Source organism: Amphiprion ocellaris, chromosome 18 (assembly GCF_022539595.1).
Source record: "Amphiprion ocellaris isolate individual 3 ecotype Okinawa chromosome 18, ASM2253959v1, whole genome shotgun sequence".
NCBI classification, from domain to species: domain Eukaryota; kingdom Metazoa; phylum Chordata; class Actinopteri; family Pomacentridae; genus Amphiprion; species Amphiprion ocellaris.
In genome coordinates this window covers 28647969-28663441 of record NC_072783.1, presented here as the reverse complement: position 1 = coordinate 28663441, position 15473 = coordinate 28647969, and the positions used below count along the sequence as shown (strand labels likewise).

General features: G+C 39.8%; 1 protein-coding gene across 3 annotated transcripts; it reads right to left on the bottom strand.

Moving 5' to 3' along the window:
* Positions 1 to 137: 137 nt before the first annotated feature.
* Positions 138 to 13445, bottom strand: LOC111567287 (serine/threonine-protein kinase tousled-like 2). Of its 3 annotated transcripts, none has more exons than XM_023268282.3 (21): positions 12933 to 13445; positions 11460 to 11554; positions 10033 to 10104; positions 9254 to 9323; positions 8964 to 9001; positions 8652 to 8744; positions 6371 to 6478; positions 5777 to 5869; positions 5199 to 5309; positions 4794 to 4930; positions 4556 to 4708; positions 4051 to 4117; positions 3848 to 3945; positions 3659 to 3740; positions 3359 to 3450; positions 3154 to 3243; positions 2421 to 2590; positions 2124 to 2262; positions 1812 to 1923; positions 1624 to 1731; positions 138 to 1189 (listed from the first exon to the last, which is right to left on the bottom strand). In XM_023268282.3, exons 2-21 carry the CDS (start codon positions 11550 to 11552, stop codon positions 1016 to 1018), a joined length of 2100 nt encoding a protein of 699 aa, XP_023124050.1. In that variant the 5' UTR covers positions 11553 to 11554; positions 12933 to 13445; the 3' UTR covers positions 138 to 1015. The 3 variants fall into 3 exon arrangements, with proteins under 3 accessions (XP_023124050.1, XP_035803152.1, XP_023124051.1); XM_035947259.2 differs by having other exon boundaries at positions 13320 to 13431; XM_023268283.3 differs by lacking the exon at positions 8652 to 8744.
* Between the last annotated feature and the right edge of the window lie 2028 nt (positions 13446 to 15473).

Sequence of the window (15473 nt, the reverse complement as noted above, 5' to 3'; positions counted from 1 at the left end):
ATTAAATGTGTTTGACATGTATTGGTGTAATTGCAAACGCAGACACGTGGTATTAAGGATGAAACTTGTTGAAAAAATAAATTGAATATCTATTAATTGCCCCCTAATTTCCCCAAATCAAGTATGACACCACAAAGTTAACGAAATGTTTTTTTTTTAATGTTTTCATTAATTATTTCTGTTGAATCTTACCTCGCATCACAACAATCACTCAGAGTCATCCCCCCCTTTAAGGTTAACAACATTAGAGAGGGTAAATCTCATGGAAAAATATGGACTTAACAATTAAAATAATGAGCTGACTTCCAGTTATCAAGTAAAATATTTAAAATAGGTCAAAACTAGACAGTCTTTCCAGAATCAGCCCTCCTCTGTGTCAAGTCACTTCTGAACCTCTAATGGTGTCATGTCAACAAAGCAGGCCTCGAACTTTGGTCATCAGTCACTCCTCAATCACTCCAAGCAGCCCTTCCTAAAAAGTTCCAGGTTCATTCCTTTAGGGATACATATATGAAACTGACCACTCTAGCTCTGAAAAATAGTTTGATAGATGATGTGTTTCAAGCAGTATGGGATGAAATTTCATTAATGCTTCCTCTTCTAAAACTTCCAGAGTATAGGCAAGTGATCTTCCACACATGGCATACTTCTGAGCCTGTCAGTTGTGCAATTTTTCAGGTGCTTTTAATATCTATCATGTAAAAAAGCCCCTTGAAATGAGACAGTTTTTGTTAGTGCATGCATATGGGCAAATCTTTGGGTTCTACTGAGCCCACAGCCAGAGGCTGGCCCTTCATTGTTACCACCTGGACAAACAGTGGTGGGCACATTTACTACTACATCACCACATCATCCACCATTTTGGTTCGTTTCACACTTTTAGGATCCCTCCACCACATCGTGCTCTCTGCTCCTTTGCCATCGAGAGAGCAAAGGAGGAGTTTCATCAAGTGTGTATTGTCTCCATGTGGCTTTGTCCTCCCTGGGGTTTTATTCCAGTTTCTTTCAGCTTGCTTCAGTTGGAGGCACTGCTGCCGTAGCAGCTGGAGGTGGAGGGAATTGGAGGTGCCAGAGGTGTGCTGTTTCCCAGGGTTTTTCGAATATGTGGCATTAGGAAGGGGTCACTGGCCAACTGCAGCACATCTACCCGGTCCTCCTTGTGGTAAGCCAGACAACGTCGAATGAAGGCCTATGACGGGAAAGAAGGACAAAGAAAGTGACTCGTTACATCTGGACCAATGTTTTTCTTTCTCGAGTTACTTGCCGTCCTGACAGTGTCGTATTTCTGACATGCTTATTAAAACAAACTCATGCATAACTCAGAGTTAAGTCTTTTCTAAAGACTATAAATGTAAATAGCTCCAAGGGTCTGGCTGCTGCATATTTACAGTACACACAGCCTTACCCAATAAAACACACAGCTCTGATTTATCCCTTATCCTCTATTACCAGATCAAACAGGCTCATAAAACATCCTGCTGATATTTCCCTTATTGCTGTGATCCTGTTTGAACAGGAATTAAGTGTCATTGAAACTGACAAAGTGATACTGTTTCGATGTATTCAACTTGATAGGAACAGTGCAGTGAATTGGCAACAGTTCAGAAGAACTGAGTTCCACACCTTTGCTTCTGTGGTGACCACAGGTTTGGGAGGAAACTGCACCTCAGTAGCTTTTAGTATGGTGTTTTCTTGTAGGATATCCTGCTGCGACTGGTTATGACCGAACGGCTGGAAAAAGACAACAGGGAGTCCGTTAATATTTTGATAATGCCATTTTGGTCCAACAGAAAATGAAATCCTGTGGTTACCTTGCGTCCGTATAAGCTCTGATAGAAGATGACTCCTACTGACCAAACATCCACCTTGTTGGATATTTTTGGGGGCTCCTTGCCCACGACAAAGCACTCAGGAGGGAGATACCTTCAAGCCACACAATCACAACATAAGGCTGAATTAGATTTTCCTCTAAATGCTCTCTACCCACTTTTACACTACACTACTTGCTGAATGGAAGGAGGATATAATTGCAGTTCACTCATTTCACTGCACCTCCGCTACAAACTTGTGAAGCCATATTGGTTGCGTGGTTACTAAATGCTGTGAAATGTGCCTCTGTGTACCAGTAGGTCCCTGCTCCTTGTGAGGTCAGCTCCATGCCATCTGCAGAGTTGTAGCTGTCATCATCCATGATCTTGGACAAGCCAAAGTCAGTGATCTTAATCTCTCCGCAAGCTGTGCCGTTAACCAACAAGATGTTTCCTGAGAACAGTACAAAATCAAGCAAAATGAGCTCTTGCAACGCATTCCTATGGCAACCCTGACAGATCACTTACGGAAACAGTTCTGAACTACAGAGAATACTACCCTCTGTACAATGGAGGATTGCAAAATGACAAATGAAAACTCAATGAGACTACCAGGCTTGAGGTCGTAGTGGATGATGGGTGGCCGAATCTGATTGAGGTACTTGAGGGCGTTGACGAGCTGCATCACAATAGAGCGGCCCTCTTTCTCCGTCATCAGCTTATTCTGCTTCAAGTAGAAATCCAGATCATTGCCTTCACAGTACTCTAGTACTGTGCAGAACCTGCGAGAGATAATAAGACAGATGGGTTATTTGGGAAGGTGTTACCATAGATCATCTACACACATTCACACAAACCCAAAGATGCTTCGAATTAATATCAGGATATTAACAATATCATTATCTGTGTGAACAACCAGGAGCATTATGTGCCAATGAGTCAGATTACACTGGAAATCTGCTAGATATATTTTGCTGCATCCAGAATTCCCTTTTCAGCAAAATGGCAAATTAAAAATGCCTTCTGGATTAAATTTGCCTGATTTACAAGAGTTCCTTTTGACTTACAGCCAGGTATCTCAGCCTGTCTCTGCCTAGGCTTTTCCCTCATCACCTCCATCTCCACTACCATAAACTACAAACAACGCATCAAATGGCAAACTTAAATCCAAGCTTCAGAGTCTCTTCAATACCCCACATGACACCTCAGATGCTTTTCTGCAGTCTAGTGTTGTACAGCTTAGAGCTACTGCATGGGAACACTACAGAAAATCATTTATTAAGACTTCATTTCTACACTTTTATTGGCACAACTTCATTAGCTTTATGAGGCGTGAGGCACTTACGAGTCTGTGTCGAGCGAGAAATAGTCGTAGAGTTTGACTATTCTAGGGTGGTCAAGTTCTTTGTGAATTCTGTACTCTCTACAGGCGTGTCTGAAAAGACGAATGAAAGGATCATTTGGGGTTAATCGTTTAGCAATTATAAAAAAACATCTCGAAAAGGGAATGTTTTCAGTGATGGAAAAGTGAAATGAACAGTTTCACGCACTTGTGGTAGTTTTCCTTCTTCTCTTCCCTCCAGTTCTTGTTAAGCTGATGAATTTTAATGGCCACATACCTCTGTTCTGTTAAATCAAAAGCCTGCAAAAAGAACATTATACATCAACAAGTGCAATGTCAGATAAGAATACAATCACCAGGAAGTCACAATGAATTGTGTACAGAAGCTGTTTATTGCTGCAATGGCTTTCCCAAGTGATATTCAAAAATTCCTTGCAAAGTTTACAGAATTAAAGCAATAAACTGGTGCTCATAAAGAATGAAAGCCAAATAAATAGCACACACTTACCTTGAAAACTTCACTAAAGCCACCTCTTCCAAGTAAATGTAACAGCAGATACCGATCATTCAGCGTGGGATGGTCTTTAAATCTGCAGAGAAACATTTCAATAAATTGCTTGATTTTATCAAACTGTGTTTAAGTTAAAATGACACTACAGAACTTGAGTAAAGTGTGTTAAACGGAGATGATACATACTGCGAGTTGTCCTCGTTGTGGATTCTCTTCAGCTCCCTAATGTGCAGGTTTCTTACCCGCTCCAAATGTTCCAGCTCTGACTGGATCTCTGCTTCTTCCTGCATATAATCACACAATTTTAACATCAACCCATTCTTTTGGTAGACATGAGTCTAAAATTCGAACTCGGAAACAACAAAAAGTGTTTAGCATTGAGCCGTTACCTTTTTTAGATGACCAATTCGAAGTTTGAAAATCTCCTCTTGCTCATGATATTCTGCCAAGGACAACCTGTGTGGGATGGTGTAGCAAAAAGTCAGCATTTTGAGAACAAAAAGTAGTAAGTTTACTTAAAATAATAATACTAATTAGGTTTTCACACAGACTATGGCTACCAGGCTGGCCCAACACCCTGACAAGTAGTGTTAAATCACCTAGTATCAGTTTGAGATTCTGCTGATAAAAATAGAAAAATTAAATGTCAAATTTGAAGCTTAGTATTTACAAAGACAACCACACACAATTAGACTACATACAAGTAAACAGAGGCATCTTCTGTCTGAACTGGAGAACCTATTATGTCAAGGACTCTGTGTCATTAATTTGCAGTGCAGTAAAGCATATTACATTCAAGCTACACTACAGTAACTACACCTTGCCTTAGTATAAACCCTATTTGCCTCGTCCATCAACTGTGTACACTGACTGAATTGTTGTTTTTGCTCTTACGTTTCACTCTCCTGGCCATTACTTCTGCTCTTTCGTTTGTTCTGTTCCAGGTTTGGCGGGGGTGTCAGGGTCATGGCGGGAGGTTTCCTCTTCCCCAGCAGCTTCCTCTGCCTTTCAATGTCCTCCCGCTGAGAGTTGATTCGCTCTTGCTGCCTAGAACGTGCAAGAACAATCTGGTGTGAATGTTTCTGTATGACAAATGCAAAAACATATGTTTGTGCCCGATATGCATGCTGACTTGATGAGGTTCTGGAAGGCATATCCATCTGTCCACTGCTCAGTGAAGGACGCTCCGTGACGGACGGTGGTGAAGTGGCCCAAGCGTAGACGATCCTGCATGCTCTTGTCCCTGCAAGCCATCTTCTCCTGCTTTGACTACAAAAGAAGATGATTTATCAAAACGGTGCACGCAAACTCACAAAACAACTCAGAGGATATAAGGAACTGAGTATTCCTGCTGAGTTCTATCATAATGAAAGAGAAACCATTAGAAAGCTACATGTGCAAATGTTCACATATGTAAATGATAAAAAGACAACAACTGTTTTGATTTTCACAAAGATGTTCCAACACGTGACAAACAAATCACAGCTTCTAAGAGAATCAAACAGACATATTTTTCCAGATCCCTATTCATACCGACCTTCTCGATTAGCAGCTTCTTGCTCATGGTCACACACTTGTTAAGCCGCTCCTTGTAGCGCTCCAGAATCTTCTGCTGCTCATCCACCTGCCGCCTCAGGTCGCAGTTAGCCTGCAAACACAAACAGTATCACTCTGACAACTGATTCTTATTAAGGCAAGAATGCCAGGATTCCTAAAGCGACAAGATGCAGCAAACAGCAGTGTTTCAGCTGGGTTTGGTGACATTTAACCAATGTAATTTAAGCAACAATGGCATTTGCAGGTTAACAAGCGTCATTCATGATGAACTGCAACCAGGTCAGTGCAGGTTAATCACTGGGATCGTTGCGACAAGTGGAAGCAAATTTGTCTGAACTCTGAGGTAATTAGCACAGTCACATATGTATTTGTTTGTAGACACACACTCAATTATGTGTGATGTCTGCCATTGTTGGTAAACTAAAATATGAATATGTGTAATTCAATGCATAAAATAATAAATTCTTTCATAATCCTACTCTGGATGCTTCAAACACTCCAAACTAAGATTATCTCATAAGATTTTTAAGACAAATTTGAAGTATTTTCTTATTTTACCCTCAGCAGGTCATCTATCCTCCCTTCTTTCTTTTCCAGGTCGGAGTTTTTGTCCTTCTCCAGCGCTGTCAGTTTCAGGAGCGTCAGTTCTGACTGGAGAAATAGAGCAAACACAACAAGCCAACAGTTAACATCAGATCTCCATCACTTTTAATTTACAAAAAAATCGGCCACTGGTGTCTTGAATATTAGATGCGAGTTCCAAATGTTGACCTTTAATTAGGCCAATTAGTGTAATTTGCAAGGATAGCTGGACGTGCGTTACATGTACTGTGTCAGATGAGCAGCAGTGTGGGTGGCAGGGCCTTTCAAAGTTTGACCTTTAATTGTTGCATCCACATCTTGGCAAACTAGTGCAGCCTTTTTTTTTTTTTTTTTTTTTTTTTTAGCATAACGCGGTGTGTGGTTGTGTGATCCCCACAAGTTTTGTCAAAAGGTGTTTTTTTTAATTGGTTGGGAAACAAAACCATTTTTTACTGGGTGGAAAGAAATGGAAGCACGAAAAACAGCTTCAAAAGTTAAACACCAAAAGCTGAGAAAGACGCAAAATAAAACCGGGTGTCAAGTGGTGATGGAGGTCAGTCAGACAGTTACCTGGATGGCTTTATGTGAGCAGGAGTGTGCGGGGTTTGTCTTAACGGAGCTGCAAGATGAAGAGTCTGTGTGAGCTGAGCCTGTGGACGAAGGACTGCCATGCTGAAACTGTAACCCAGAGACAGGAAAAAAGCAAAATAGTAAGACTTAGGGAGTAAGAAAAAGCAATTATGGAACACAGACAGCATAAAGGGATTATAGAGTAGCTAAAATGATTTAAAAACTGAGCAAATGCTGCAGTTATTAGGGTTTATACACTTGAAATAGAATCTACAAGGATTTATGGTAACTGTTCATTCCAAAAAATGTATTAGACAAAAATTGAAATAAAAATTTGAGTCTACTCAAAAAAGCATAAACATCTGTTAATAATAATAATAATGAAAACAAACTGCACACAATAGTAATTATTTCTAGGAAGATAACAGGACAGCAACAAAATGGTATGTATTAGTTTAGAAGTTCTTACAGGAAAGGCACCTATAGAGTGGTGTAAAATCCCTCCTTTTTAGTTAACTTATGTTGTTGCCAGGGTTGGTCTAAGAAACAAACATGACTGCATCTTTCACGATTCGGTTACTTCATCAACCAAACTCCCAGGTTAATTCTGGAAAAACAACTGTACATGCAACTTTCCTTCTTGCAACAAAATGGAAGATAGTTTTTGGTCATCTGCTGCACTATATGACATTATAATGTATTGTTCAGACAGACATTAGCATGTGTGGGGAAAATGCAGCCCCTTCATTCATTTCAATGCTGGGAATCAAGTCTACTTTTTAAGTGAGTAAGAGTTCATTGTTAAACAAAGTCATCTGAGTGGTGAGATAACAGTGAAGTTATTATCTGTCTCTCCCTATTGATAAGGAAGTCTTGGGGTAAAAGGTCGTCAAACATATGTAATGTTTTGTCTTCAGAGTGACATATGCGCAATACACATGTACTGCTTGTGAAAGGAAAAAAACCCTTCAGGATTAGGGAAGGTTTGAATTGTGATAACCTGTTTGGTTCTCCTCAATATTGAGCTACAATAAATCGCTCTGATGAAGACATCTGGGTCTTTCCTCCTCCCAGGATGAGTTATAATTCACAAGATTTGCATCACAAACAAAATAACTTTGTTACTCCTGACTGAAGGCCCGCCGCTAAAAAAATGTGCGTTCGCCTCTGAAAGAGTTGAACCTGGTTCACTGTTTGCTGCATCTTTGCTACAACAAATCTGAGCTCATTAAACAGCACTGGCAAATCAAATGTATGCAAGCACACACTCCTGGTTGGTTACTTTGTAACACGAACAGAGAAAATCCACTGTTTACCTTGAAATGGTCACAGGAAGTCATAAAACAACTTCTGTTTCATAATGTTAAATGCTCAACAGTCAGTGTTTTTGCATCTCCTTGGCATTCAAATTCATCAGTTGCCTGAGGCAATTCACCAAATGAGCCCCATGTCTTTTATAGACTAAAATGGTATATTAAGTATGTTTGGGGCAGAGATTTTGGAAAAGATGGAAGTCAAAAGTTTCAATGAATCAAGTTTCAGAGTCCAACTTATCCAGCAATCAACAGTATTGATTAAAACACCCAATCAATCTTCCACACAATTTGTATAGTCCTTTTGTGCTATGAGACACCAGCATTCACTTAATATACACCTTTATTGTAGAGCCCTGCAACTATAACAAAGGTTCACGTTGTTTACTTATTCAGTGAAAATGATTTTGTAGTTGTGATGAGGGAAGATGCCAACCTAACATTCAATGAATACAAATGACAGGTGAAGACATTCTTACATACAGCTATTTTAGGGACTGATTTCTGAGCACTGTCTTACAAAACCACTATGAATTTGAAAATCCATGTGACAATTTCCATAATGCACATTTGTTGTGTGCTATTCCATGCCTTATATGCCAGGTCATTATGTAAAAACCTAAAACAAACATGGAAACACCTGAAAGGATGACAGCACTACTAAAAATATTACTGTAAACTACAGTTTTCAGTTGTTAGTGAGTGTATCCTATATTAAAACCTCCCAGCTAGTAGCTACCACACACTCAACTGTTCTTTAAAATTAATCTAAAGAAAAAATATTTTGTTAGTTTCAGGTTGAAATGATCGCCCAACGCTGCCCAATTAAGAGGATAGCGACACTGTGAGAAATTAGGATGAGGACTCAAGTAACCACTAGTTTATGTTAACACTGTCTAAAGATTGAACAGCTGGTAAACAAACAACAGACCAGGTGAGAGCTAATGGAGATGGAAGCTGGTGCTCACCGGAGGATTAGACAGTGAGTGCTGTGGAAAGGAGCGCACCAGCAGAGGGATGCCCCGGGCAGGACTGGTGCCAGAGCCACTGCTACTAGCAAACTGGCCACGGGGCAGTAGACAAGAGTGTAGAAACAAGACAGAGAGAAAGGGGACAGAATGGTTATTTAGGAGAAAGTTTGATGTAGGACCAACACAGTCAGAACATGAGCGTGAGACATCACAGTAAAGCTTGAGAGTGTTTTGAAGCAATGCACACCAAAATGGCCAGAAAACAAAATCCATTCAAAGCCATATTATGCCCGTTTAGTTTGTACTCACCTCAAAATAATCACTTATTTTGTGCCCTCTTCCCTTTCCTATAAGAAATGAAACAGGTGCAAGTGAGAAAATGTAGCCACTTGATTTGACATTACGCTCCTGAGCATTTAAATTGTGCACTCAAAGCAAAACTAACTTTTGGAATATTTGCGGCCATGAATATTTAGAGCCAAGAGGAAAGAAGTGATGAAAGTGAAACCCAGGGCAGCTGTACATTTCAGAATACAGAGAGCCATTTCTGCCAGAGAGTGCTGATTTTGGAACTCTTTCAGTAAGTAGGCTAGACGTACCTTGACTGTTGCTGTCATAGATGTCTCCTTTTCGCTTCCTGCTTCTCTCACTGGCTTTCTTTTCTGGTGTCTGAAATGAGCAGAGAAGCTGTTTATATTCTAAATTTAGTTTATTTCATTAACTACAGTAACATAAGGGCAAATCCCCTCTTTTAAATTGCATGGATAGAACTGTATTCGTAGTTAAAAATTAATTTTAATAAAACACATTCTTATTTTAGTCAAGTATTTCTGAACTATGGAACTCAGTGCTTACTGTGGAGTTTTTAATTTTGCCCTTTACAAAGTGGTTTGTTTGCCATTATTCTGTGCCATCACCGAACAGCAAGTGGGTCCAGGATCACAACTGGGTCATGGCTCTTTCTGTCATGACTTAACATGTTTTCCCTGTGTTTGTGAGGGTTTCCTCCAGGCATGCCCCAAGCTAAACTGAAATCTGCACCAGTGTTTATTGCTCTGATCTGCTTTCAGTTTCTCTCACAATTTTTACCCATGGAACCTTCAATATATATGAGAAGTGAACTACTGAAGGTGCTTTCTAGCTTTTTTCTGTCCTAAAACTCACACACAAAAACCCTCTCGTGTCCACAGCTAAGTAGGAACAGACAGATGAATAAATGACAAACACACTGCACAGTACCAAAGTGTTAGCAAGCACTGCTGTATAAAAAATACTTGACTCCTTGTTAAAATCGCAAACAGTGACCGCCTATAGTTGAAAAGTGCAAACATGGTCAAAGGACCTGAGGAACAACCTGTCAATTTTTATCTTGACTGACCTCTAGTTCCTTGTCACTGAGTGATCCAGCGCTGCACAGAGACTGGTTGGATGATTCGCTGTTGGCTGAACTCTACAGGACAGAACAGACACAACAGACAGGATTGATTAGGATCGAGTGCCTCTCTTGTTAGTGCAGCTGAAATCAGAGATATTTAAATAATATGCCATATTCTGCTTTATACTAAGATGTGGATGTTGTACTCAAATAAACCAAAGAAAGACGGCAGCCATTTCTGAGGTCTGCTAAAATAAAATCACTAATTCATGTGCAAATTTCTATACAGCTTTCAGATGTGGCAAAGTACGCTAAAGATTCAGATTGTAAAGCCCTTTACACGTATGCATGTACATTCTTTTTTCACTCCTTGGACCTTATCTTTGTGGCAATTTCAGCAAATGCATCTTACAGTTACAGCTCAATAACTACTGTCACTAAGCTAAAATGCTAAGCTTGGACACTACAGCTGGTGTATAATATCCATTTCCCTGCTAATCTGCAGATCTTCAGTTCACATTCAGTAGGTAGAATCAGTTGATCTCATTCATTGCCAGCTGCACTGCCTGATGAGACTAAGAAGCAACAGCAGGCTTACTAGGGCAGAAGGCTAATGCTTTGAAGGCCTGCTGGCTTTCTGCTACTCAAGGTCACACACGCTGTCAAGAAACTCTCTCTTTCTTTACATTTACATGTACACTACACATGTACATTACAATGCCTTGAATGGCACTGAAATACAATATTTACTGCGTCAAATTACTCACACTCACGCTTTAATACCAGAGTGGGCAGGCCAAATGATTCATTTCAGGGCACCATATAGGCCGGAGCATGAATAATAGTGATTGCTTTCTCAGGGGTTGCCATTTTCTCAAATGCGCACCCACACAGAGTAACACCCAGTTCAACAGCAGGGTTGCAGCATAGCATGCAGTCAATGCTGTGAGCTTCAGCTGCGGTGCCATTTCAGTGTCACTAGTCTCCAGTGAAACAAAGAGCTGCTGGCCAGCTCCCATGTCAGCCAAAACAGAGCTTGTCTTGTTTTACCTTTAGATCAGGAAAACAGATCACGCCACTGAAGGAAACTCCTGAATATAGAGCGCAGGCTATATATAGAAAGGATTTCCGAGTTTTTCGAGAGCTGAACAAGTGCTTGTGTTTGCATTCAAAGTGTCGGTTATGAAATGGACACCCTCCAAAAAAAATAAAAACTATTTCTAAAAATGGCAGCTACTCTTTTGTATCTCTGAAATGATTTCAGTTCTCATAAAAATGAATCATCAGTTAAGTTTTCAGGACAGAATTTCTCAACATTGCATTATATTCAAATCAAATGTCACCACAACTTATGTAAAGTCCAGCATCTGCAGATACAATCTGAACACTACTCAAGCAAAACAATTATTATGTAATTAAGATGTGCAAACCTTGGCCACACCAACTCCAGTGAACCGAGCCTCAAGCAGTTCCTGTCTGCGAGGGTCCAGGCTAATAGCCTGGCTATGAAGTCCTTCCATCATGCCTAGAAAGAGGGACACAAATGGTGAACAAAAGTGCAACTTATGTGGATTAGATGGATTGGGTTAGTGTCACACAAGATGCATGTAAAATCTTATTTCTGATTCAAGCAAGTGACATAACAATCTAGTCAGTCTTCAGGCCTGACCAGCAAATTGTGACACCTTTAATTACAGCCTCAAGGAAGCCTGGATCTATGCAGGATCAGTAAATTGAAAAGTCTACTGACCAAATAGATCCAGTGCTCAAAAGACAGACAAGGCAAACTTGACAAATTTACTCTGCTACTGAGAAAATTATTTCACATGATTTCACATGACAAGGTCGTAAAAATCCATCATAAAAGAAACTCCCCTGTCTGCCTCTTCAAACTCATGTTTACACTAGTGATTTTATGATTAACTTAATCAATGAACCAGCAGCAGAAAATTGCTCAACCCTGACAAGAATGTAAGGAAAGCCTCTGCTGTATGTAAAAGACAATATTAATGTCAAATCTTTCCAGTGACATTAATACTTTGGTCAGTTTCACTAGTTAAACTCCAACATGTTCAAAAGGCTGCATTTAAATTTGATGCAAAGTAATATTCAAAATGATAAATCAACTAAATGATTAAGGAGACCCATCGAATCTGGTGAGACAAGCAACTCTCCACTGTCATTAGATAATTCAAATCAGAAAGATATTAAGGACCAGGAAAAAAATTGAATCGAATTTTTTTCTCATTTTTGGGGTAATCATAAATGGCAGAACAAGACTGAATTTTGTCATCTGGAATCCCCTACCTGGCAGGGAGTCCATCAACTAGTGATGGATTAATCTGAGGACATACAACCGACCTTTCATAGTGAAGACAACGGCTGAAAATCAATCTCACAATAACAACTGCTGAATTATACTAAATAACACCAGTTTTTGCTCAGGCAGCACCCAAAGCCCATCAACTTGTTTGTCAAAACAATGCTGGTCTGCAAACGTTACCTAAACAGAAAGAATATCCAGCTTCACTGCAACTTTAAAGACAAAGCAGTGGACTCAATATTATTGCATTTAACCGACGTTTCAGCAAAACCGACTTAGTGGAAGTTGGAAAAACAATCGTTACGATACTGTTGTTGACTGACAAGTAGATGAGGAATGCCAAACTTGGCTAATGCTAACTATGCTAATGAAAATGTTGCTATCGTTTCAAGAAAGAACAGCGAACAGTTAACATGAACTGGCGACTAATTATGTATCAGTTAACACTAGAATTTGATTAATGCCAAAAGCAGCCAGGATGTTGCTGGTTACGAGCAGCTAAGGTTGAATGGCAGGTTAACTAAACTAGCTAGCGTCAAGTTATGTAGCAAGCTAGCATTAGCTACATTACAAGTCTCACCTGGAGAACCTTTAACAGTTTTCACAATCCTACAAAGGATGTTGTCCGTCCATCCGGCGACTGCAAACTCCTTAGCAGCTCCCAGTCCCACACGCCTCAAATAAAGCTGTCTGAATTGAGTAATCCATTTACAATTATTTCGAATTCAGGGAAGACATTTGTTAGCTTAGCCAATGCTAGCTAAAAAGAGCAGTGTGGCTGGCTCCTGCCGGTGTCATCCGGACAGGAGGCCGTGATCCTCGGGGTTTCCTCGTCCGTGTTGGGGCCCCTGCACGGGCAAACCGGGAGCTGTCAATGCTCTGAAGCCTCCTGACAAGTGTTGTCACATTTCTGCTTCACTCGGTCTTTCTTTTGTCATTATGGAGCGTTTGCACCGGGAGGAGTCACCTTGTTAGAGTCCATTCTTTACCAGGTAGTGACAGATCATAACCCCCCGCCGCCAGGCCGCTCAGAGCTCAGGGGAGAGCTTTAAGTGATGCTTCCCAGGCGCTGCTTGAACACATAATGTGGCTCCTCAGGTCAGAACCACCCAGAAACACACTGCAGCCTGCAGCCAGGGCTGGATCACCATGACAGACTTCTCCGGGGCCACAAACCTCAAGGGGCCCCACAAGCCCAGGGTTAAGTGAGTAAAGCTGACATATTTGAACTATTTGGAAATTTGCAACCGCCAAAGTGCAAGTAGACCCTGCATTTATTGCAGTTTTGTGCCCTTGTTTTCTAGGGCTGCAAGACTGTGTGATGGTTTAGTTTTATAACTTCCAATTTGAATGAAAAACTTTGATTAAGTTTATGTCTGTGGGTCATTAGACGATAAATCTTTACATTTTAGAGCAATTTCAAAATATGAATACTTAATAATGAAGAAATTTCAAAACTTTTGGCTTAATGTATCTATAATTTTCAGAGATTTTTTTTATTTGCCCTGGATTTTTACACATTGAAGTATGAGACTAAGTTTGAATGACAGTATCTCAGGAACTATTACAGATAAAAGCCTGAAAATTCCAGTTTTATCGCTCATATTTCCATTGATTCACAATCAGATAATCTTTGATCTCGGAGCGTTTAAATCAAAATGATGTGTGACAGAAATGCTAGTATGTCTAAGAGTTTAAGACACTTACCTACCTCTTGTTTGCAGTGTATTGGGAAAAGTTTACTGTTCTGTGCAGGTTCCAAAACATTTTTTCTTTTAACAAACAAAATCCCTGCTTTATATCTACATTTGTTTACAAAACAAATTGCCTTTGTGTAATTTTTCTATACATTGTTCGTCTAAGAAATGTGCTTTGAACTTAGGTATTTTATACAGGAGAATCAAATTGAATGCCTGCAATTGATGACTCAAAACACCCACTTGTTAAAAAGTAATTAATACTCTGAGTAGTTTTTGAGAAGAGTACTTTGTACTTTTACTCAAGTATTTTTTTAACACCAGTACATCCGATATATTTCATAGGGTGTCATTTGCACTATTTTGGGAAGATGAAATACACTTTGCACAAAGACCAGCAAGCTGCACTTACAGTTTAAGTCCAGGAGGTGGAAGAAATGCATTGCATTCAAAGAGCTCTGCACACTTGAGTGGGAGTTTAAGAGCACACAGTAACTTACCAGCCACATTGAATTTATCACTTCAAGCAAGTTTCATTTTAGAGCCGAGTCTTTTGCTTGATCTTGTAATCCTATTTTGTATAATTAACCCTATAACGCTGATTGTCATGAATTTGCATCATACCGCTTGCATTCAGACTGCAGCCGAGATGGCGTATGCATTCTCCCACTGCCGGTTTATGCATATTCAGTACATACGTAGGAACTTTTTGCGAACACTGGTTTCATGTGGGACCTACATTATTACTCTGACAAGGAGCGCGGCGTAGTTATGTGACGATTGGAATACGTTTATCTGTCTGTTTTTCTGTGCACAACATTACTCAAAAACTGACTAATAGATTTGGATGAAATTTTCTGAGAAGGTCAGAAAAGACACAAGGACCAAGGGATTAGACTTTGGCAGTGATGCGGCTTATAGTCTGGACCCACAGATTTGTTAAAGATTTCTGTATCATTTGGAGATAGCGGCACAATGTCACTGTAACCATGACAACAAGTGAACGCTACGTCAGCTGCCTGCTGACGATCACGATTGTGATCCTACTACAAATCAACCACTGCAAACTTATCAGAACTTCTCTGTCGGAAATCATACAACGACTGAGCGCCTTGGCACAGTACTGTGTTCTCTGAGTGCTTTTCTTGTTATAGATCTGTTATTATTATTATTATTATATATCCATTCTATGTGCTAGAGACAAATTAACAAGCTCCACTTAATTTAGCATCAGCTTGAAAGCAAAAACACAGTACATTTTTTTATATAACTGTAAATAAATTCAGCCGTCAAGGAGTTAAATTTTCAAATTGTTGTGAAAAATTTCTGCTAATGCATGAAATATATGAGCAGTTTACGATAAGCGATGTGTATCCTGAGTAGGCAGCAACATATAAAATTAAAGATTGACAAGTTGAGATGAA

Excerpts from the sequence above, each read along its gene's own strand:
- LOC111567287 (XM_023268282.3), bottom strand. The coding sequence starts at position 11,552 with ATGATGGAAGGACTTCATAGCCAGGCTATTAGCCTGGACCCTCGCAGA. Across the intron at positions 6,479-8,651 it reads ACTCACTGTCTAATCCTCCG|TTTCAGCATGGCAGTCCTTC; the intron begins GTGAGCACCAGC and ends TCTGGGTTACAG. Across the intron at positions 3,451-3,658 it reads GCTTTAGTGAAGTTTTCAAG|GCTTTTGATTTAACAGAACA; the intron begins GTAAGTGTGTGC and ends TTCTTTTTGCAG.